The following is a 23,028-nucleotide window of genomic DNA, read 5'->3' on the forward strand; positions in this document are numbered from 1 at the left end:
GATTTTAGAAAACAGCTGTAGTGCATGTTGACAAATGACAAAGCGGCAGACGTGGTAAAACACTTTCCGTCAAGGCCAAGAGGGGAAAAAAAATTGGGCTGCCGGAGCGGCCCACGGGCCTGAATGCCTAGCTTCCTTAACCTCCTTTTTCCCGGGTCTTTGGGGAGCGGGGGCCTCCCCGCCCCACCCCCCCCATCCCTGGCTCTGGTTACAGCCTTTCGAGTTGAACAAACTTGCTGCAGGCGGATTGGCGATCAGGAGCTCTCAGGCTTGGGCGCTGCATTTATTAATTTATATTCCGCGAGGCCCTGTGCGGGGTGCTCCTTTGTATCTGGCGGCCGCCGCCAGCCCGGGGGCCCCAGCGGGGAGCGCGCCCCCCGCGTCCGCTCGACCCCCAAGGCCAGCACGTGCTGCGCCCGCCCGCCAGGCCCGCGGAGGGGGCGGAGGCCCCGGCTTTTCTCCTAAGCCACTCTCGGCCAGAAGGAGGAGCAGCAGCAGCAGGAGGCGACAGCTGCCCTGCCCAGGGAGCGCGGCAGAGAGGGGGCTGCAGCGCCCGGGCGCCTGGCCACTCTTGGCTGCGGCGGCGGCGGACGGGGAGGCGGGAGCGGCGGGCCGCTCGGGATGTTCCCGGGCACTTCCTGACTGGTTGGCAGCGCGCACACGGCCCGACTCGCACGTCCCCGGCCCCCTTGTCGCTCTCTCGCTCGCTCGCTCGCGCGGGCCCGCTCTGCGTCGGCCGCGCAGCGGTGGAGGCGCGCGAGGGGTACGCGGCCGGGGATGAGCTGATTGCGGGTAAATACGCCGCTGCCTGGCCCCGAGAGGCCGCGAGGAGCCGCTTTTCTCCGAGTCGCCGCCCTGCCCTTGGATTTGAGATCATGTACGTACGCGTCGCGGTCCTGCCATTGTCTCTACCCCAGCGCGTGTCGTGCGCCCCAGCTCGAGGGGCTTTTGCTCATCCTCGCCGCGCGCTGCCCCCCCCCCCCGCCCTTCCTGTTCGGATTAAAGTGATCCTCGCGCTGACCACGCGCCTCTTCTCCCCCTGGCCCCCTCTCTGTCGTGTAGGTCCATTCACATCGTGGCGCTGGGGAACGAGGGGGACGCATTTCACCAGGACAATCGGCCGTCGGGGCTCATCCGCACTTACCTGGGGAGAAGCCCGCTGGTCTCGGGGGACGAAAGCAGCTTGTTGCTGAATGCGACCAGTACGGTCGCACGGCCGGTGTTCACCGAGTATCAGGCCAGCGCGTTTGGCAATGTCAAGCTGGTGGTCCACGACTGTCCCGTCTGGGTAAGGGGTGGCAGCCGCTCTGTGCCGAGGCTAACGGAGCTTTCCTTTCATTGTTTTTTTCCCTCCTCTCCCTTTTCCCCATTTCATGAATGTGGACAGTCCGGGTTACCTGGGTAGAGTTTTTAAACATTTTTGGGGAAATCTTTGTTTTCCTTTGTTTCATTAGGCAGGGGGCAGCCGGGTCAGAGAACCCTCTTAGAAGGCAGAAAGCCCCGGTGGCAACATGGAGCACTTACTCGCACGCTTGACGACTGTAGGGTGTCCCTTGGTAGCTGGCAGTTGAATGTGACAACCCCAAGGGACGGGGTCACTACGTTTCACCAGCAGAGAGCAATGTTTTTTCATGCCTACCCTGTGGGTGATAGTGTAATATTAGTGTTCTAAAAATAAAGTCCTCTGAAAGCTCAACACAAGCAAAAATAAATTTCACTGGGACAGTTCAGGAATAGGACCCCTGGAGAGGAGACGAAGAGACAGGGACTGAGAATTAATTTTAAACCACTCATTTATAACACTATCCACCTTTGAAAATTTTAATTAATGTTTTTAATTTTAATAATGCAGATACTCTTGATATATTAGCCGTTTGTTTTCAGTGACTCATAAATCGGAAATAATAATACTGCTTGGAATTTTCAAAAAGCTTTAAAATGTGCAATAATTAAAAGAAATTGTAATGAAGTCGATAAAATTCTAGTCTGATTCTTGAGTGCTTGATAAAAGGAGAAAGGAATCTACTCTCTGACACATAAATATTTTCAGTACGCAATAATATAATGTAATATGCAATAACAGTAATTGTTTAAATGTTTTCATCTAATCTTATTTGGAAATCTCTGATTCTTTACTGGTATTGGAGTTATAATATGATAACTGAAGCTAAAGATTATATTTTGTAACAGAAGAAAGCTTGGTGTCTGAAAAAGAATACAAATTATCATTATGTGAGATTTTACGTTTAAAGATCAATTTTAAAAAAACTGTATTATGTGCTATAGGGAATTACTACACCTTTCTAAAGGAATGTATGGAATGTACCTAGAAAAATTACTTATGCAAATTACGGGATGAAGAGATCACTAGCTCAAATAAATTTTCAGTTAAAGGATATTTATGTTAATGGGCTAAAATAAATGAAAAACAGGTTTTTTCAATAACCAGGATGATATTAAACTCCCATTTATCACAGTGATGATGCCAGTCATAAGAAGGAACTCACTAGCTGAAGTCCATGCAAGCAAATGAAACACTTACTTTGGCCATTTCATTGTGAATGATCGTACAGTTTAAAAACTTAATGGTTTTACACCCAGTTGAACAAATGTTGAGTGAATAGAGTAAATAAACGTAGGGAAAATAAAATAAGCTGAATTAGGATGTTAGGATTACTTTTCCTGTTTCTTCTTCGAGCTGTTAACTCTTTCCTGTTTATGTTGTTAACTTAGCAAAAAATAATACTTGTGATCCCAGGTATTGTAGTAAATGAAATCTTCCAAAAGGGTTAAAATAAGCCTCTGTAGTCTAGATTTTTGCTCTATACCGATTGTTGTGCTTTATTGTGCTAATCACTTTTTGTTTGTTTAGAGTCTGGTCCTGTTAAAGGCATTGAGTATGGGTACACTTTTTTGGGTTAAAATGATCTTCAAGCATAAGGGAATATATTTGTAGAGCTTCTCTTTATAAGGTGCTTTTCTTGGTGGTAGGTCAAAGTCCATCAAAGATATTCAAGTTGACTGTATTTAACAGCTGATACTTGACATCTACTAGAACAGAATATTCGGTATAGCAAAGCAGATAGAGCACAGGTTTTGGTAGCAAAAGGACCTGATTTCAGATCCCCACATTGCTATTTAGTGGTTTTCCTTGGTGAGTCATCTATCTTCTCTTAGTCCTATTTTTCCCTATGTATAAAATAAAAAGACTGACTGCCTCCTAAAGACTCCCTGCCCCCCTGGGGCTGTGTGGAAGAGTAAATGAGATAATACACGTAAAGTTCTTAGGATAGAAGCTGACATGTAGTAGGTACTCGAGGTGGTAGCTATTATAGTAATACAGTGTTCATTACGTTAGTATAACCATGAATCACTTATACTAAGCAAAAGTAAAGTTTTCCTACACATCATTCAAGACTTACACAAATACAATACATAGAGGCAGCAGTGCTGGTGCTTAGTAGATGCTGTATTTGCAGCCCCGCTGTCAAGTAGAATAAAATTGTTGTTTTGCTATAAAATTTTAGATTATTTTTAAAGATGAGTTCCATTCTCCCAGTGCGGCTCCAAGTCTTGTGTTGCATAACCTCCTAGAGGAAATCCTGGAACTGATTTACAAGGGGAGGGAGAATTTGATTTCCTTCGTATTTCTAGAAACCAGGGGAGCATTTTCTCTTTGACATAGCTTGTTTAGAAATGTGGTGTTGTTTCCTTGGAATCGGAATGAGATAGTTTGTGCTTCTCTTTTCTAGTTTCTTCTGTAGATCCGTAGCCTCACTCTGGATCCTTGCTGTATGCTGTATATACTTGGCACTTTAAACATAAATGTGCTTCAAATTCATTTATGTAGTTCATTATTTGGTATGTCGCTCTCAGACCCACCCTCCTTTTTTTGTGCAGTTATGTTATTTCTAGATCTTTTCCTGTTTACCAAAAATATTCCACAAAAAGCAGTGAGGTAATACATGTACAATTTCTTGTGCAGGGTTTGAAATTCTGATTTGTGTTAAAAGTAAAATTATTTGTAGTTTTTATATCCTCGATACAACTGTGATAATGATGCCAAAACCCATTTTCTCATGACATTTTCCTCTAAATGTCTCCTTTTCTCCCAGTACACCTCTCCAGTAACTCTGGAATTTGAAACTGTTTGGAATGCAAAGAGCAGTTACTTTTGATTTGTTCTCTCAGAGTTAAATGGCTGTTTAATGTTGGTCCCACCTATGTTTAGTTTTTGTTGTTGTTTTTTATTCCATTCATCTGACTTTGTTCTCTTTCTTTGTTCTACTTGTGTACCCTTGTTATGCTCGCATACTTTGAGCTTGGATACTATAACAGATACAATTGGAACTGAATGGGTTTGTGGTTTGGGATTTGGAAATTAGCATAGAGCTCTGCTGGGAAGCTTTCACATTTTCTTGATCTGTGTCCCACTTCACTTCTCCCCCCTCTTAGTTCAAGTTCAAGACTTTGCCTTTGATGTTTATATTCCCATAGTTTGCCTATTTTTCTTTTTTTGGTCCTTTTAATTTTTCTTTTTAAATGCTCCTGTTTTCAGTAGGGTATTTATATCTAAAAATTCTGCAGTTCTTGTTACTCTGAGTATACTTGTAGGAAGTGGGTGGGTTGGGCTGGATATAGGGAATTGGGAGAGGCTTTGCTGGACACCATGGAGGTACTGGTGAGAAGCAGCTCTCTTTGCAAAAGGGCATTGCTGTGTAACACTTCTCTAGAATTTTCCATCATACTGTGGAAGCTTTGTCACGTGGATCTTGATTGACCGATTCCAGCATTATTACCCTGTTTTGGACTCATATTTCAAAGTGCAAACTTTCATAGCCCAACAGTTTTTGGACCTGTTAGCCACATCTAACTGTTTTCTTAATCTAGCTTTAATATATTCTGGAGATATATGTCAAAGGCCGCATGAAAGGACAAATAATAATTAATAGTTAACTAGAATATGAGAAGAAACCTACTAATGCATATTTAGCAGTGGTATTAAGACATTTATTTTTCTTATGCTACTATTCACATACAAACTTTGAAAAAATACTTCTAAAATACCAAAGCTTTTAAGGAGTAGTCTTCATAATAAATTACTTTTCACCCTGATTCTAAATATAAATATTATTAACTGTAGTCCAGAAGTGAAAATTTCAAAATTGGAAAGTTTCTTCTGAATTTTTAACTTATATAAGCTAAATACATGAATTGAAAATCTGTTCCTTACCACATTGACACTTTATAATACACAGTATCTTTTTATGAAACATACATTCCCTACACATACCCGTAGACAGTACACTATACATATACGGATACAGTACTGTCCAAAGGATGGATAAAGTTGGAAAGTATATATAGATTTTTAAAATATGTATACAATATATGGAACTCCACAGAATTCACAATGTATTGCAGTTTAAAACAGTGAACAATCCTGCAGTGTCTAATTGGGTCACAGAAAATCCTTTGAAGCTTCCTTACTCATACTGATGCTGTGGCATCTAATGCGTAGTGCTAACATTTTCAAAATTATTAGGTGATAAAAGTAATGGCATAATTTTAAAACAAAGTGCTTATTTTTAAGTACAAATACTGAAAGGGGTTGCTTATTTCATCAGACTCTCAGTAATTCTCTAGATCTGCTTTACAGTACAACTACACTGCTGTCTAGGTTAAAAGAATACATAAAAATAGAAGAGTTGGTAGGCCTCAGACATTTTTAATTTTAGGTAGTTACTTATTTGAAAATAAATTCTTTTTATGAATTCTAAAAATTAGACTATAGCAAGAAACGGTATGTGTCCCATTTTATTTCATGACTGATTTGAAGACAAGTAGACTAAGGAGTGCTCTTTGCATTTTGGTTTAGGACATTTTTGACAGTGATTGGTATACCTCTAGAAACCTAATCGGGAGTGCCGACATCATTGTCATCAAATACAACGTAAATGACAAGTTCTCATTCCACGAAGTAAAGGATAATTATATTCCGGTGATAAAAAGGGCATTAAATTCAGTTCCAGTAATCATTGCTGCTGTTGGTACCAGACAAAATGGTAAGTATTTAAATTTTCTTCTTATGATAAGCGTGCAGGTACCATGTTAATTTTAAATAGTGTTAAGTTTATTAATAATTCATATGGTTTTGGGTTTTTTTGGGGAAAAAATGACTGTTCAAATGCCAGCTCTTATCTCTTCATCACTGGATATGATAGTGAGACATCAAAGGAAAGTGTTACAGACGACTGTTGGGATTCTGATGCGTACAAATCTATCTTCTAAATTGCTCTTCCGCAGAAGTGAAGGAGGTCGGTGATTGTATTCTTTTGATATAGGAGAGGTATGAGGCTGGCGCTGTGCTTTGGGAGACCCTTTTTGACATTCTAAAAGTCCATCCAGTTGGAAGGATAGATTGTCCACAGAAGGATTGGGTTTAGGAGCAGGATTTTTAGGTAGCTGGGAACGAGTGATCTGGAGACGCTGATGGCCCGAGAGAGAGGATCATTTACTCCACGGCTGATGGATTCCATTGGTTCAGTCTGTTCCAGCAGCTGCTGCTGGGCATGTCATTGTCAGATATCCTAGGGCCAACTCAGAATTTGCTTTGGTTTGGTAGTATTTTGATAGTTCTTTTTAGTGGTGTTTCCTCAGTGAAGCTGTCTTTAAAATTTTATTCGTTTATTTTTTCCTTTTTTTAAAAAAATTTATTTTATTATGTTGTTAGTCACCATACATTACATCATTAGTTTTTGATGGAGTGTTCCACGATTCATTGTTTGCATATAACACGCAGTGCTCCATTCAGTACGTGCCCTCTTTAATACCCGTCACCGGGCTAACCCATCCCCCCACCCCCCTCCCTTCTAGACCCCTCAGTTTGTTTCTCAGAGTCCATAGTCTCTCATGGTTCATCTCCCCCTCCGATTTCCCCCCCTTCATTTTACCCTTCCTACTATCTTTTTTTTTTTCCCTTTTCATTAAGGTATAGCGAAGTAAAGGACATAAAGTTCACTAGGTATCATGGTGCAGCTTAATGCCTTTTTACATATATATACATCCATGCAGCATCTCACAGGTCAAGATAGAGAACATTTGCTTCACTTTGGAAGGCTCTCATGCCTCTTCCCAGTTACTAGCCCCCTCCCCAGGGATGACCGCTCTTCTGACTTCTAACAGTATAGATTAGTTTTACCTATTCTAGAACTTCATATACATGGAATTATACTGTATGTAGTATCTTGTGTCTAATTTCAATTAGCAAAATACTGATATTCATCCATGTTGCACTTATCTACAATTTGTTATTTTGCTGTGTATTTTTCAGGTGTGTGAATGTGCTGTAACATATTTATTCATTCTCCTTTTCATGATGCTTAAGTTGTTTCCTAGAAGTAGGATTTTGGGTAATAGTCATAGGGTAGGTATATGGTTTAGCATTAGAAGACACAAATAAAGCAGACCTGACCCTTCCTTGACCCCACATCCCCTCTACTTCCCTATGTTTCTTTTTATTGCTGGCCTCCATTCTTGAAAGAGTCACCCACACTTCCGGAGTCCACTTCCTGACTTCCCATTCTCTTCAGTCCATTACAGTCTGACTTTGACTTTCACAATTACATTGGGTTTGTTCTCCCTCAGGGTTACCAGTTAAATGCTTATTGCCAAATTTGATTTCCATTTCCATTTAATTTACACTTTAATTTATATTTTAATAACAGTTCACCCTTTGAGGTTATTCAAACACATCTCTCCCTCCATTTAAAAAAGCTACTCTTTCTTTCTTGGTTGTTTCAATTCTCTGTCTTCTTACTGGTCAAGACGCCCCCACACCTACACATATTGAACCAACACATCCTTAGTTGTTGCCAGGGTTCCATCCTTTGGCTTCACCTCTTCTTGCTATTTGCTCTGACCTTGAAGCTGTTAATCTGTTGCTCTCCCTTCCCATGTATAGACACTGATGAATACCCAGTCTCTTTCTCCCACTCTAGTTTCTCTTCCAATCTGTATCACCACAGAATCTTCCTCTTTCTGCTGAATTCTCTGACTTGGTGAATGATGCCAAACCTATTCATTCACCCAAACTAGAACCATCCAACCCAACTTTCCTCCCATTCCCCAAATCCAGTGGACTAGGAAGCTCTTATTTTTTCACATTTCAAATAAACCTCAAATTCATTGCTTTCTCTTTGTCTTCATTGGATTTCAGATCATAGTCATTTACTTATCTTTCTTTTTTTTGGGCTAAAGGGACAGTTCCTGATCTTGTAGGACCTGAAACTTACACAGTTCTAGAGGTGCTTTGTAAGGAAAAAAATGACAACATTATAGAAAACACACACACACATGAATGTTTAGAATGAGAAAAGGAAGCATGACAAGTTGCAAATCTAAAAAGCCAGCAAATAAAACCACGAGATGCCACCTCACACCGGTTAGAATGGCTATAATTAACAAGACAGGAAACAACAAATGTTGGCGAGGATGCTGAGAAAGGGAAGCTCTCTTACACTGTTGGTGGGAATGCAAGCTGGGGCAGCTACTTTGGAAAACGGTATAGAGGTTCCTCAAGAAGTTAAAAATAGAGCTACCCAGGGCGCCTGTGTGGCTCAGTTGGTTAAGCGACTGCCTTCGGCTCAGGTCATGATCCTGGAGTCCCGGGATCGAGTCCCACATCAGGCTCCCTGCTCAGCGGGGAGTCTGCTTCTCCCTCTGACCCTCCCCCGTCTCATGTGCTCTCTCTCTCTCTCTCATTCTCGCTCTCTCAAATAAATAAATAAAATCTTAAAAAAAAAAATAGAGCTACCCTTTGACCCAGCAATTGCACTATGAGGTATTTACCATAAAGATACAAATGTAGTGATCCAAAGGGGCACCTGCACCCCAATGTTAATAGCAGCAATGTCCACAATAGCCACACTGTGGAAAGAGCCAAGATGTCCATCCACAGATGAATGGATAAAGAAGATGTGGTATATGTATACAATGGAATATTACTTGGCCATCAGAAAGAATGAGTACTTACCATTTACATTGACATGGCTGAAACTGGAGGGGATTACACTGAGGGAAAAAGGTCAGTCAGAGAAAGACAATTATTATATGGTTTCACTTATATGTGGAATATAAGAAAGAGTGCAGAGCATCATAGGGGAAGGGAGGGAAAACTGAATGGGACGTCATCAGTGAGGGAGAAAAACCGTGAGAGACTCTTAACTCTAGGAAACACACTGAAGGTTGCTGGAGGGGAGGTAGGTGGGGGGGTGGGGTAATGGGTGATAGGCATTAGGGGGGCATGTGATGTGATGAGCACTGGGTGTTATATGCAACTGATGAATCATTGAACACTACATCTGAAACTAATGAAGTACTCTATGTTGGCTAATTGAATTTAAATAAAAAATTAAAAAAATAGAAAGCTGTCAAATACCACAAACATTTAAAAATATTTCCATTATTTAACAGCTTGACATTTCTTTAAGTTTTCTTATATTTTTTGACTGCATAGTCTTTGATTACTTCTTAATATGATAACCACTTTTGATATTTTCTATATAGAGAAGACAATTATAGTTAGTTTTTCTTCCAGCATGTTTGTTTGCTCTTCACATGGTTTGGAGCTGGGCACAATGGTTTGTGTTGTGCTCCTCTTTCAGCTGAGCATCTTTGTTTCACGACACCAAACAAGTCTGCTCAGCGGGTGGCAGCAGCATCCCTCAGTGCTATTCGTGTACCAGGACAGTTCTCAGACATTTAACTGTACAAGGAAGTGACTGCAAACCACAAATAGTATCTCACTAAACCTAAATTTAAATTCCCATTAGCAGGATCCCAAAGATGCCTGTCATTATTCCCAAGCTGCCTGACATACAAGTGAGTTGGAGTGGAAGGAGACAGTGGTCTTAACCAAATGTAGTTAGAATATCTTATTTTGCAAATTTTACAAAAGCATATGACTATGTGAAAGAATCTATTGCTCAGGTTTCTCCCAAGGCTTTGGAAAGGACCCATAAGACAAGGGCCCTCACACTTAAGCTTCATCAGCTTAATGGTGAATTGACCTGTGGTCTCTTATCCCTGCTTTGCTCCTTTCTGAAGTAACTCCTCTCAGAATAATCATCCTAGAATACAAGTCAGATCGTGATAGTCAATGCTTTAAATTCTTTAGAAACTTTCTTCTTTTTCCCTTTTATTTGCAAAATTTCAAACCCAGGAAAATTGAGCAGAATAGAACAGTGACCCCCAGAGATTATAAACACATACACACACACACTCTCTCTCTTTTTTCATTTGGGAGGGAATTATAAAAATATGGGATTTCTTTTTTTTTTTTCCTTCAATCCTAATTACTTAAGCATGTATTGTCTAAGAAGAGCCATTTTCCTATCAACCATAATCCAATCATCATTCAAGAAATGTGAGATACTATTACCTATTATACTATTATTTTTAAACATAATCCACATTCAGATTTTCTCAGTTGTTCCAAAGCTATTTTTTTTTAATCCAGGATAAAATTAAGGACTACGTACTGCATTTAATTGTTATGTGTCTCTAATGTCTCTCTGGTCTCTTTTAATCCATAACAATTCCCAAGCCTGTTTTTGTGTGTGTGTGTTTTGCTTTTAGTCTTTCATGATATTGACATTTTTAAAGAATCTAAGCCCATTATTTTGTATAATTCCTTTAGTTATGATAACTGTGGTTGCAAAATAGTGATTTTCTATCATTCCACCTACACTTATTCGTTGGTATTATTCTGTAAATAGAGCTTTCCCTTCTCTCTGCTCCCACATCTTTCTTTTAGAATCATTATAATTTGGGGTGCCTGGGTGGCTCAGTTGGTTAAGCGTCTGCCTTCGGCTCAGGTCATGATCCCACGGTCCTGGGATCAAGCCCCACATCGGGCTCCCTGCTCAGTGGGGGGAGTCTGCTTCTCCCTCTCCCTCTACTGTTCCCCCTGCTTGTGCTCTCTCGCTCTATCAAATAAATAAATAAAATCTTTTAAAAAAAAGAATCATTATAATTCATGGATTTGTTTTTTGATTCAATATTTTATAATCTGTTCTTCTCATTCTTTCTGTTGCTCATATTACTCCAAATTTGCATGGAGGGAGTCTTTTCAAGCTAGTTCCAATTAATTTTTGAGTGCTTCCTAATTTTCTGGCATCAGATGTCCCAGGCTCACCTGGAATCAATCAATCATTTCTTCAAGGGAGCCCTGGTTCCATTTAGTGAGCAATGATATTTAGAAACCAAGATCGGGGCTTTAGGGGTGCTCATAATCTTAAGTGTCATTGCTTCAAGGCCCTTTCATTGGATATATATATATATATTTAAATATATATCTTTTAATCATGAGTTCCCATTGATACTCTTTTTCCAATCCAGTATTTATATCTCACTTCAATAATTTTCTCTTGTAACATCTTACTTAAAAGACATGATCCTTCATGATCTATCTCCTGACTACTTCTGCCCCCTTGTAGGCACGATTTTTTGTGTCTTATGTACCTGACACACTAAACTACTTGAATTTAATGTCTTTCTTAGATCTGGGAAAGTCTCAACTTCAGATATTGATTTCTTGATCCTCAGATTCTTGATTTCTTCAGATACCACCTTCCCTCTATTTTCTCTATTATGTCCTTTTTGGACTCTTATTAGACTGATGTTGAAACTTTTGGATCTCTCCTTTGCTTCTCCTATTTTTCTTTTATATTTCCTAACCTTTATTTCTCTGTTGTGTTATAGGAGAATTCTTTGGTCTTTTTCCCGAACTCACAAATTACTTGCAGGGTCTATCCTGCTCTTTTGCATTATTACATTTTTAAAAATTTTCATAGCTTTTCATATCCAAAATCTCTAATCGGTTGTTTTTCATAATTTCTTCTACCTGTTTTAAGAATGTAAATACTTTAAGAAGAAAACCTCTCTCAAGTAATTATACTTATTTTAAGATTCTGTTTTGATTGGTCTACTGAGTTGTTTTAAGGAGGACGATCTAAATCTTTTCATTTGATGAGATTTTATTTCATAGTATGGAGGCTTCTTAAATGTTGGATAATTCTTAATTTGCCTAGTTTTGCAGTTTAGATTCTCTGTTGGATTAACGCCTTTCTCCTCCTCTGCTCAACTGCTCTCTGAGGTTGGGGTGGGAGTGAGAGCTCATATGAGATTTGCAGGCCTCGCTGCTACCAGTGGGTGTCCAACTGATCTCCACTTAGTTGTCCATGGGCCTCCTTGTTGCTCCTCCATGATTGAGCAGTGAGTATTCTTGATGTTGCCCAGTGTGTGATTTCCCACCTGTCCTCTGAGCTTCAGCTTTCCTCTTTGGTCCTGTGCTATCTGCCTTCAGCCTTTAGGCACTCCTCCTTTCTGGGCTGATGAGTTTCTCTCCTCCTAATTTTTGAGTATTTCTGTATATGCACATTTCCCTTCCTCCTTCCCCCACGCCTCCCTTTCTTCCTTCCCTCCATTTCTCTCTCCTTTCTCGTCCCCCCCCATCCCCTCTTTGTTTAATCATTTCTGTGATTTGACAGGGAGAGGAGTTGTGGGCTTAGCTTTCCATTTTGAAACTGGAATCTAATGTACTGTTGTTTTTTCTTACATCCAGATCTCTGCATATACTATACCCTCTAATGGGAGTGCCCCTCTGCACAACTTCTGTCGTATCTGCATGGCCAATTCATCCTTATCCAGTAAATCACTGCCTCTTCTGTGAAGCCTTTCCTTAATCCCCAGGCAGAGTCAGTTTCTTCCCTTCTGTTCCCATGGTGATTTTGCATACTTTATTTTAGTATTTATTATATGTATTATATTATAATTTGCAGTCACGTCTATGTTGGCTCAGTTGACTATGAGCTTTTATCTGTGTATATTTCTTGTTTGATATATGGTAGGTACTCAAACATTTGTTCAGTTAGTGGATGAATGGTTTTAAACAAGATGAAATTAATTTCACATATAGATGTGATTGCAAAGTAATTACCAAGCTAAATCAGATACTCAACCCGAGGATTTTTATTGCTTCCCTCCCCCAGTCCCTTGCAATACATGAAGCTGTGCTGTGTGTTCTCCTGATAATTCCTCTCTTGAGCTCTTTTTAGAATTAGTTCAGCAAACACAATCAGTCTCATCGTTTCCTTTGTTACACATGTTTTGACAAGCTTGACTTGTATGTCTTCTTCATCACATTTGGCTTTGAACAAATTTTGGCTTTTTCTAAATATTGAACCTGTCTTTAAAAGAGAATTTTTTTTCCTGAACATGCCTAGAGGGTATTCATAGCCTTAAGCTCCCCAAAATGGGTGTCGTGTCTTCTTTTCTTTTTGAAGTTTTGTTAGAGTCGAGTACATTGCTAGGCTAGAATTCTTAAAAGGATTTCTAAAACTTTCAAGCACTTGGCAACATTGTACGAATCACCCTACAGATTCTGAAAGCCCCTGCTTTGAAAGAGATGCCATTCATTTGAATTCCAGAGTTACAATGTGTTTGCTTAAAAAAAAAAAAAATAGACATTTGTGATACCTTAAAAGATGTCGCATAAGAGAAGGAACAAAGACATGTTAACTAGAAGTGTAACGCTGATGTCCAGAGTCCCTGTGACCCTGAGGTAGGCTCACAGGAGTGATCTCCTGAAGAAGACACCACAATTTAAAATTATTTTGGGTCCTCTTATGGTTCCTGGTGAAATGCATAATGTAGGTTTATTTATTCTATAAATGTTTTGTTGGTTTTCGTGCTATACCCACCACATAATGACAAGACATTTTTTCCTTTTGGGTGCATGTGAAGAAAAAGCAATGTCTTCTGTGCTACAGAGGAGATATGAAGACTAGATATGAAGAAGAATTTTCTAGGCGTGTATGTCAGTAAAGGGCACTCCTTTAGATTTTTATTTATTTTAGAGAGAGCGAGCGAGCGGAGGGGGGAAGTAGAGGGGGACTGAGAGGGAGGGGGCAAGAATCTCAAGCAGACTGCATGCTGAGTGCAGAGCCCCACGTGGGGCTATAGACAGCTGAAAACCCTGCTCAGCTGGGTTAAACCTGAAATTAGTTGGATTTTCCTTCAAATCAAGATTATTTGTTAAAAGTTATTTTATATTATGTTCACTTAATTTTTCACTTGCAACACATTGCTTTATTTTTGTTTAGAAATACAGTTTAATACGATGGGCTGCCTACTTACCCCATTCCATCAACATAAGGAGAGCTTTGTAGGCATAAGAAGGCCTCTGTCTTCAGAAAATCAAAGGCACTGTTTATGAATCTTTGTAAAGAATGTGAAATACCAACGTGTTATTTTTCAAGATAGGCTAAATTCTGTATAAAAACTTGATATGCTGGAAACAAGATGATCCTGGAAGAAGAAGTAAAGCAAAAACTTAGAATTCAGGGCTTAATTTTGAGAACCAATGCTTACCTTTTAAATCACTGTGTCTTTACTCAAACTAAATTTTTATCTTATCTTTTGATGTCACTTTGCTTATCAGATAGAGCAAGTAACAGTGGTATCATTGTTTTTCCATCTCTGACACACAAAGAGACTTGGACAAGTCACTTATCTTCCCTGAGCCCCAGTTTCCTCCTCTGCAAAAGGGGGATGTAAATTCCTGGTTTCTGAGCTCTAAAATGTTTTCAATGAAGCTAAAATTATCTACATAGTTATATACGTAGCACTCACATGCACTAGATATCCTTTGTGTACTTATATATGGTCCACCTATATGCAGTTCACGGGTAAGGAAGTTATTGTGTAGGCTGTGGGAAGTTGCCCAAATGTCCTTTTTTTAAACCTTTTTTTTTTTAGATTTTTATTTGTTTATTTTAGAGAGAGAGAGCGGGGGGGAAGTGGAGGGGTACGGAGAGGGAGGGGGCAAGAATCTCAAGCAGACTGCATGCTGAGTGCAGAGCCCCATGTGGGGCTTGATCTCACAACCCTGAGATCATGACCTGAGCCGAAATCAAGTCAGATGCTTAACCTACTGAGCCATGCAGGTGCCCCCCAAATGCCCTTTGGGGCCACTGTACTTACTCTCTCAATTACCAGAATGTTGGCTGCTGATGGCACACAGCTGAGTCCCTTCCCGGGTGTTACCTTTTGCTGATAGAAGCTGCTTGCTCAAGGTTCTGCCCCCTCCATGGCAGCCTCATCTAGTCATTGATTATCTTGATTGATTTAGGGACACAAAGGCCCAGCTGCCTTCCCTCAAATTGGGAACCATTCTAAAGGGCCATCTAAGCTCCAGCCCCCGCCAGTAGGATCTGCTGAGATCTTTGTTCTAGCTGTATTGCAGTTTGAATTTTTTCTCTGCCCAGTCCCACTTCCCTCACCCCTGAGTACATTTGTTCCCAAGATCATTCCCCCAATAAACCTCCTGCACACCAGTCTCCATCTCAGAGTCCACTTCCCAGGGAAACTAATCTATAACAATCTGCATTTCTAGAAAGGGATTTATCCCCCTTTGATTTGGCTGCCGTTTAAACAATGGTATATCTGATGTGTCATGAAACAAAACAAAGCTTGCTGATGAATCTAGAGTAGAACATACATTTTTAGCTTTATTAAGGAGTGTCCTAATAGATATGTTGATCTACCACCTGCCCAGCCATACATCTGTACATGATACAACCATGACATTTACGATAGTTCACATTTTGAAAATACTTTTTATTCCTTTATAAAAATTTTTTTAATCTTGACGAGAAAGATAAGTGATTGAATTTGTTTTCTGCAGTTGAATACTTTAGAGTCTAATAATTGAAATGTTTGGATTAATAAGAATGTACTTTATATGAAATATATAAAATTTTGCAGCCTTGAGGATTCAGATCTAGTCAACTCGGTGAATATATTTCAAGTTTATTACCAAAAAAAGAAAAAAGAGGTAACCCAACCCACTGTTTTCCATGGCTTCTATGGGCAATTAAGTTGTTAATTTGTATTGATACTCAGGATGTCAGGGTTGTATAAAGGGAAACATGTCCTCCATTATAGCTGATTGGTTTAATTACTATAAAAGCTTTGCTTTGGTGATATATATTCACTTATTTTAAAGTTTTTCTATTTTCTAAAATACTGTTTATTATTCTTGCACACAAAGCTTGTTTACTTTAGGGACCTTTCTGTAACACTGGTGCTTTTTATTCAGTCTGGTGGATAGTGGACGTACCACATGCCCCTGAACTATGGTTCTGGTATGAGCTGTTAATTTGTTGTTCAGTGTTCAGGTTGCCTGTGTATATTTCTTCTCCTGTTTAATTTCAAAGCTCTTTGTTACTCATATTTCTTTTCTCAGAAGAATTACCTTGTACATGCCCGCTATGTACCTCAGACAGAGGGAGCTGTGTCAGTACAACTGAAGGGATCCAACTCGCGAAAGAACTGGGAGCTACCTATCTTGAACTACACAGCCTTGATGACTTCTACATAGGAAAATATTTTGGAGGAGTGGTAAGTGGTAATCCCTGTTACATAAAGTAATTTGTCAGGTTTGCTGTGTAGCTATTTTCTAGAACCTCAATTAGAACTTTAGTTTTAAAAATTGGTTTTAACTTTGAGAAACAAACTGAAAATAGAATAAGGTTTTGTCAGAGTAAAATTATAATTTTATTTTTCTCTTCAAATGAAGCGTTTTCTATTGTCTAATAGGATATTTTGGAGTTTTCCATTTGGTGACACTGTTGTTTTTTATTAAACATATCAAAAGCATATTTACTTACACAAACCTGTGATGTAAGTTTTCTTCGTATCTTTAAATTGTTCAATGAGCCTTGCAGCCTGAGCCGTTGGGCCCTGAAAGTTCTCCTTCATTTCTATGTAGTATTCAAAAAGAAAGATTTTTCTTCCTCTGTGTGTGCTTTGGCAAGATTTTGTATACTCCTAAATGATTCAGCTCAAAAATATCCATAGAAACTGCTTATACAAATAGCTTGTTGGGGTGCCTGGATGGTGCAGTTGGTTAAGTATCAGACTCTTGATTTCTGCTCAGGTCATGATCTCAGGGTCATGAGATCGAGCCCTCAGGGTGCACGCCCACCGAGGCGTCTGCTTCTGTCCTCTCTCTCTCCCTCTGCCCCTTTCCCTGCTTGCGTTCACATGCTCTCTCTCTCTCTCAAATAAATAAATCTTTTAAAAAAAATACATTTGGGATTTGCTTGCTCTGTAGCTATGGCATTTATTGGGCACTATAGGCACTTTGAGACCCGTCTTGGCACATAGCCCCTACCCTACACTGTTAGGACTGCATGGTGCTTGGAGAATACCATGGAGTTGTATCATGTAAGTATGAACTGACTTTGGAACTATCGTTTCAACTCTCTAAGAAGTGACTCCACTCAACAGACAAATTTGGTAAACATGGATAAGAGGTTTAAACTAAAGTAAACCCTGCATTAAGCAGGAGCACTTTGAACTTCTCCATTAGTTCCTTGGCTCTTTGTCAAGTACTCTTTCTAATACACCAGTATATTCATTATGTGGATTCATGTCAAAATGTTGAGGTCTCCACAGATGACTGTAGAAAATTTCATTTGTTCTGGACAGTTACCAAACTCCAAAGAAGAACCAAAGATAAAATAAGCACCAAATATAAATGGTTCTGATTTCTATCATGTATAAGTGGCTATTATTTGCCCACTAATGTGAAGAAACATTAATAATACAGCATTAAGAAAGGTATATTCACAAGACTGATATCATAATGACTTGAGAAACTTTTGTCTTTTTTTTTTACAGTGATGAATAAAAAATAGAAAGGGTAGGAAGGTAGAGAGGACTGAAATCTAATTTTCCTGTCAAAGATACTGTATTGTAGTGGATTAAAAAAAATCTTAATTTAGTCTAAGAATTTTGCATTTCCCTGAAATATTTAGGAAACTGGGGAAAAATGATAGTTCGGTTTCATTTGTTGGAGAGGAAGGGGCTGATTCTCTTGGGGTATGGAGCTCTCCTTTTTCCCTGCTCCACTTCCTGAACCTGAAATCTCAGGGTCACTCTTCCGAACGACCTGCCAACTCCCACTTTTATCTGCTCACTTCTGCTTCCTCCTCCTTGTTTCTCTTTGTTCCTAACACCTGGTGTTGCAGTTACGGTTCGACGCATGATAAGGATTGAAGATGTGGTCAAGGTTGGAAGAAAGACATGGCAGTTTATTTTTTCCTTAAGACTTGGTAAGAATATGGAAATACGATCAGAATGATCCCTTTCGAGATTATTGAATAGTAAAGTACAGCTTTGATCGTGAGTGTAAGAAATAGTGGCATTTGCAGGAATATAGATGGAGATGATAATGTCAGAGTGAAAGGAGCATTTAAAATCTTGTGTTTAAGGGTCAGGGATGGAGACCTGGGCAAGAGGGGTGTGTGCCCTGTAGCTTTAGAGAGCCCCATCTGGCCCTCCTCCAGTTGCACCCCCATGGCACAAGTTGAGGGAGTCAAGGGGGTATGCCCACCTGGAGCTAGAAGCTCTTCTAGACCTGCACCATCCATTATGGTACTCTATTCAATAGCACAGATACTATAGAGCATTTCCATCAACACAGAACAGAGGGTTCTATTGTACAGTGCTCCAACCATGTTCCAAAACCCAGGACCCCAGAATTCTCTGACCGGTGGCACTCAGTCTGTTTCTCAGGCTTGTGCAGGCCTTTTTCCTGTGTCAGTCCTCCTGAAGTGGATTGCATTACTAGTGTGTGTGTCCCTAGGTTTGAAAGGTGGCCAAAGGATAACTACATATGAGGAATGGGGGAGGGGAGAGTAGAGTTTGGACATGTAGGCATGAATGTCTACTTATACGTATAAAGCTCCTTGAGGCATGGGATGGAGCAGGGCATGAGAAGACAAGGAGCAGTCTTGGGGCCCAGGAGTTAGGGGCCAGTTCTCCCTGTGCTACACGAAACTCTGAGAAGTCTGAGAATTTAAATCCAAACCTGGCTGTCCAAGCAAGAGGATAGAATATCTTTTACATAATAGTTTGTTTTCTTGATTTACTCAGTTTAAATATTTGTGTATGTGGTACATGGACCTCTCTTTGTTCTTTTGCCCCAAGCCTCACAGTGTAAGGCATAGGTCTGGTGCTGTGCAAGTGCGTGTGGTTAGGATTTTTTTATTTTATTTTATTTTTTTTTTAAAGATTTTATTTATTTACTTGAGAGAGAGAGATAGCAAAAGAGAGCATGGGAGGCAGGGAGAGGGAGAATCAGGCTCCCCCTTAAGCAGGGAGCCCAATGCAGGACTTGATCCCAGGACCCTGAGATCATGACCTGAGCTGAAGGCAGATGCTTAACCCACTGAGCCACCCAGGTGCCCCTCAGCTTTTAAAATAATCTTTACACCTAACATGGGGCTCGAACTTACAACCCCAAGATCAAGCGTTGCATGCTCTACTGACTGAACCAGCCAAGCACCCCAAGATTTTTAATTTATAACATAAAGGATGTATTTCAATGTAATTTATTCAAGCAAAAAATAGAGCACGTGTAAATATCCCTAGTTGATATGAGCATCTGTGACATAGAGCCAGATCTGTCCTGCCTTGAGTTTTTCTGGTATTAACTGCTGTGGTTGCCCACAAGATGGTTATTGACAGTCACACAGTCGTACTGCTGGGCTTTCTTGATTATTCAAGAGAATAAACAGTTCCTTCTTGAATGGGTAGTTTATTTATGCTTAGACAAGGCATAGTCTGTTCTACTTGATACATTTTGTTTTAATAAAAAATTGTTTAAAGTGTTTGCTAAAGCTTACATGGAGATGGTACTGGCATTAAAAACATTTGGCAAATGTGATTTGGGGTACCAATAATCATGTCAGATACATAATTTTGTTGAAGCTTTAATCAAAATTCTATTCATGTTTTAGTTGGAGTATTTTATGATTCAAGCCTTAAATCAGAAGACAAGTGAAAAAATGAAGAAAAGGAAAATGAGCAACTCATTTCATGGAATTAGACCACCTCAGCTTGAACAACCAGGTGCATTTATTAACCAATGTTTCTACATTCAATTGATATTTATCAATTGATAAATGTGAAAAACTTCACAAGTCGTGGAGCAATTGTTCCCAAATTTGAGTATGTTGAGGGACTCACCTGGCATTCTTTTTCAGTAAATCTGGGATGGGGTGTAGAATCTGCTTTTAAAATAAGTTTCCAGGTGATTCTGAAGCAGATGGTATTTGGACCGACTTTGAGGAATTCTGTCTTAAACTTGAGTCTATAGCTTCTTTAAAAAATAGTGTGTGTGGTGAAGAGCTATCGTAGATTAAAGAGAAGGAGCAGTCTTGGGGCTCCTTCTGCAAATGCAATACATGAACCTTGATTGGATTCCGGTTCAATAAAAACATCTCAAAGACTTAGGGCAGTTGGGTAAAATTTTAATATGGACTGGAAATTAGATGACATGAAGGGATTGTTAATTTTTGTATTTATGGTAATGGTTCTGTGATTAATGGAAGAATGTCCTTATTCTTTGGAAATGAATATGACGTTATTTAGAGCTGAAGTATCTTGATAATTTCAAGTTACTTTTAAGTGGTTCAGCAGTATGAGTGTGTGTGTAAGTGTATCTTGCTAGAGATAAGGCAAACATGACACAATGTTAATTGCAGAATGCAGGTGAAGGATATGTGTGTGCTTATTGTATCATTCTTTCAACTTTTTCAAATGTTTGAAAATGTTCATAACACAAGGTTAGAGGAAAATAAAGATACATAAATACAATTTTATCAAAATTAACTTTTATCAACAATTTTGAATAATTATATCATAGAAATGAATAGTAGTACACTATGCAGACCAATTTGTTATGGAAATTGTTGTAAAATGTAGGTACTTGGTAAGTACTTGTTAAATAAATCAATATACATTAAAAATTCGGAAAACATAAATTAGTATGGGAAGTCAATTCCAGGTATTTTTTTTTTTTTTAAATGCAGATAGATCCTAAGTGATACACAGTTTGGCTTTGAACTTCCTGGTGTGCAAAGTAAGCGGGGAGATGTGGTCTGTTATGGAGCAAACCTGCTGCTCTAAATGCTTTCTGGATGAGAAGATGGGTGGGGAATAGCCAAATAAACAGTGGAGATAGATAATTTCTTGGTTCTTATTAATTCAAGAAGAGAAAACACCACAGTTCCTCTGAGAAAGCAAAGCCATTCATGGATTTAGCAGAAGGAGAAATTTCTCACGTGGGTCTCCGCCTGGGGTGCTCAGTGACCTAGCAGACGGGGCTTTCCGAAGGGTCCGGTCGACAAATGCAGTCTCCGTTCTCACAGGTGGAACTTTGTGCCCTTCTGTGAGGTGTCACACTGAACATTGGTTCTGGTGCTCATTTGCTCTAAGGGTAGATCCTGGGCTCCAGGGCATGTGGCTTTTACACTGTTCGTAAATCATTCAGGGTCTGTGAGGTGCCTTAGGCAGTGGAGGGAAGGATGAGTGGGGTGTCGTTCGGAAAAAGCCTAGCCACCAAAGTTCCTTGTTATTATCGGTTTTAGAGACTGGAGTTTTGCTTTAGAGTAAAGAATTTTCATTCCTAAAGAAGTTTGAATTCTACTGATTTAGAGGATTGTGTATCTTTCAAGCAACCCTTTACAGATAACACTTTCCTTGGCTCAGCTTGGGATGAATCTAGCCAGCAGATATTTTACAGTTAGGGTCTATGATAAGGGCCTAGAGTGTGATCCTCTGTGGGGATATTCTGAATCGACTGAGGGCTAATTTACCTTTGTTAGTGATCAAACTAGGAAATTGAAGGTTACATCGTTTTTTTGGAAATTAAGGACTCTAGAGAGAGAGATTTTATTTGGGGACACACAAATAGTGAGAAGTACTATTTTATTGCTGTTAATAGCATTAGTACCATTTTCTTTTGCACTGTAAAAAATACTGTGTATTTCTGTGACTGTTATCTCAGGATAATTAATTTATGTGTTTATGATTAGATTAAGTTACACACAATTGCTGTTTTCGTAGGGTCACAAATGGCCAAATGTTGGCAATTTCATGTGGCTCAACTTAATAATATTAAGAAAATATTCTTTTGTTGTGTTTAAAAGAAACCGGAAATGATTGGGTCTGTAGACCTAAAGAAAAATTTGTCACTTTTATTTTCTTCTTTGAAACAGAAAAAATGCCTGTCTTAAAGGCTGAAGCATCGCATTATAACTCTGATTTGAATAATTTGTTGTTCTGCTGCCAGTGTGTGGATGTGGTATTTTACAACCCAGATTTGAAGGAAGTTGCCGAGGCCCACAAGATTGTCCTGTGTGCCGTAAGCCACGTTTTCATGCTACTTTTCAATGTGAAGAGTCCCACTGACATTCAGGATTCCAGTATCATCCGAACTACCCAAGACCTCTTCACTATCAGCAGAGACACTGCATTTCCCGGTGCTCGCCAGGATACTCCAGGCAACCCGCCCTTACGCGTCGTCGTCAAAGATGCCCTCTTCTGCTCTTGTTTGCCGGACATTCTGCGCTTCATTTATTCAGGTATCTTGTTAAATGGTTCTGGTACATTCTCTTAATTAAGCTTTTGAAAGGAACTACGCCTGTGGTCCTCAGGTGTATTGTCTAGCTCCATGTTTATTTTCTTTCTACCATCCGAGGTAAGGATTATACATGAAATAGTCTTTACTTTATATACAGGAATTGGTCCAAGCTTTCCATCTTACTTATAAGTCTACTTGTCTTGGTTTTAAATCTACTTGTGAAAATAGTAATTTCTTTTCCTACTGAGCAGATATTAGTCAGTATTTTATTTAAACAAAAATAACCAAAATGTGAAAATATGAGCATTTGTCCAGTCTAACTCTAAAGAAACAAAATTTTCAAAGTGTGAATGAAAATAAGTATCTGCATCTTTTCTTAAAAGATTTATTTATTTGAGAGAGAGTGAGAGAGAGCATGAGCACATGCTAGAGAGAACGTGAGCAGTGGGAGGGGCAGAGGGAGAGAGGAAGCCCACTGCCAGATGAGTGGGGAGCGCAATGTGGGGCTCGGTCTCAGGACCCTGAGATCA

At 39.6% G+C, this 23,028-nt stretch overlaps 1 protein-coding gene across 1 annotated transcript in view; it reads left to right on the forward strand.

Moving 5' to 3' along the window:
• The first annotated feature begins 358 nt into the window (after positions 1–358).
• RHOBTB3 (Rho related BTB domain containing 3) overlaps positions 359–23,028 on the forward strand; it is a 54,812-nt gene continuing 32,142 nt past the window's right edge. Inside the window, exons 1-6 of the mRNA XM_027605537.2 lie at positions 359–877; positions 1,063–1,288; positions 5,879–6,065; positions 16,310–16,464; positions 19,872–19,983; positions 22,134–22,499. Of these exons, the coding sequence (XP_027461338.2) occupies positions 876–877; positions 1,063–1,288; positions 5,879–6,065; positions 16,310–16,464; positions 19,872–19,983; positions 22,134–22,499 (1,048 nt within the window). The 5' untranslated portion in view covers positions 359–875. The remainder of the gene's footprint in view (positions 878–1,062; positions 1,289–5,878; positions 6,066–16,309; positions 16,465–19,871; positions 19,984–22,133; positions 22,500–23,028) is intronic.

Source organism: Zalophus californianus, chromosome 5 (genome assembly GCF_009762305.2).
Source record: "Zalophus californianus isolate mZalCal1 chromosome 5, mZalCal1.pri.v2, whole genome shotgun sequence".
Taxonomy (NCBI): domain Eukaryota; kingdom Metazoa; phylum Chordata; class Mammalia; order Carnivora; family Otariidae; genus Zalophus; species Zalophus californianus.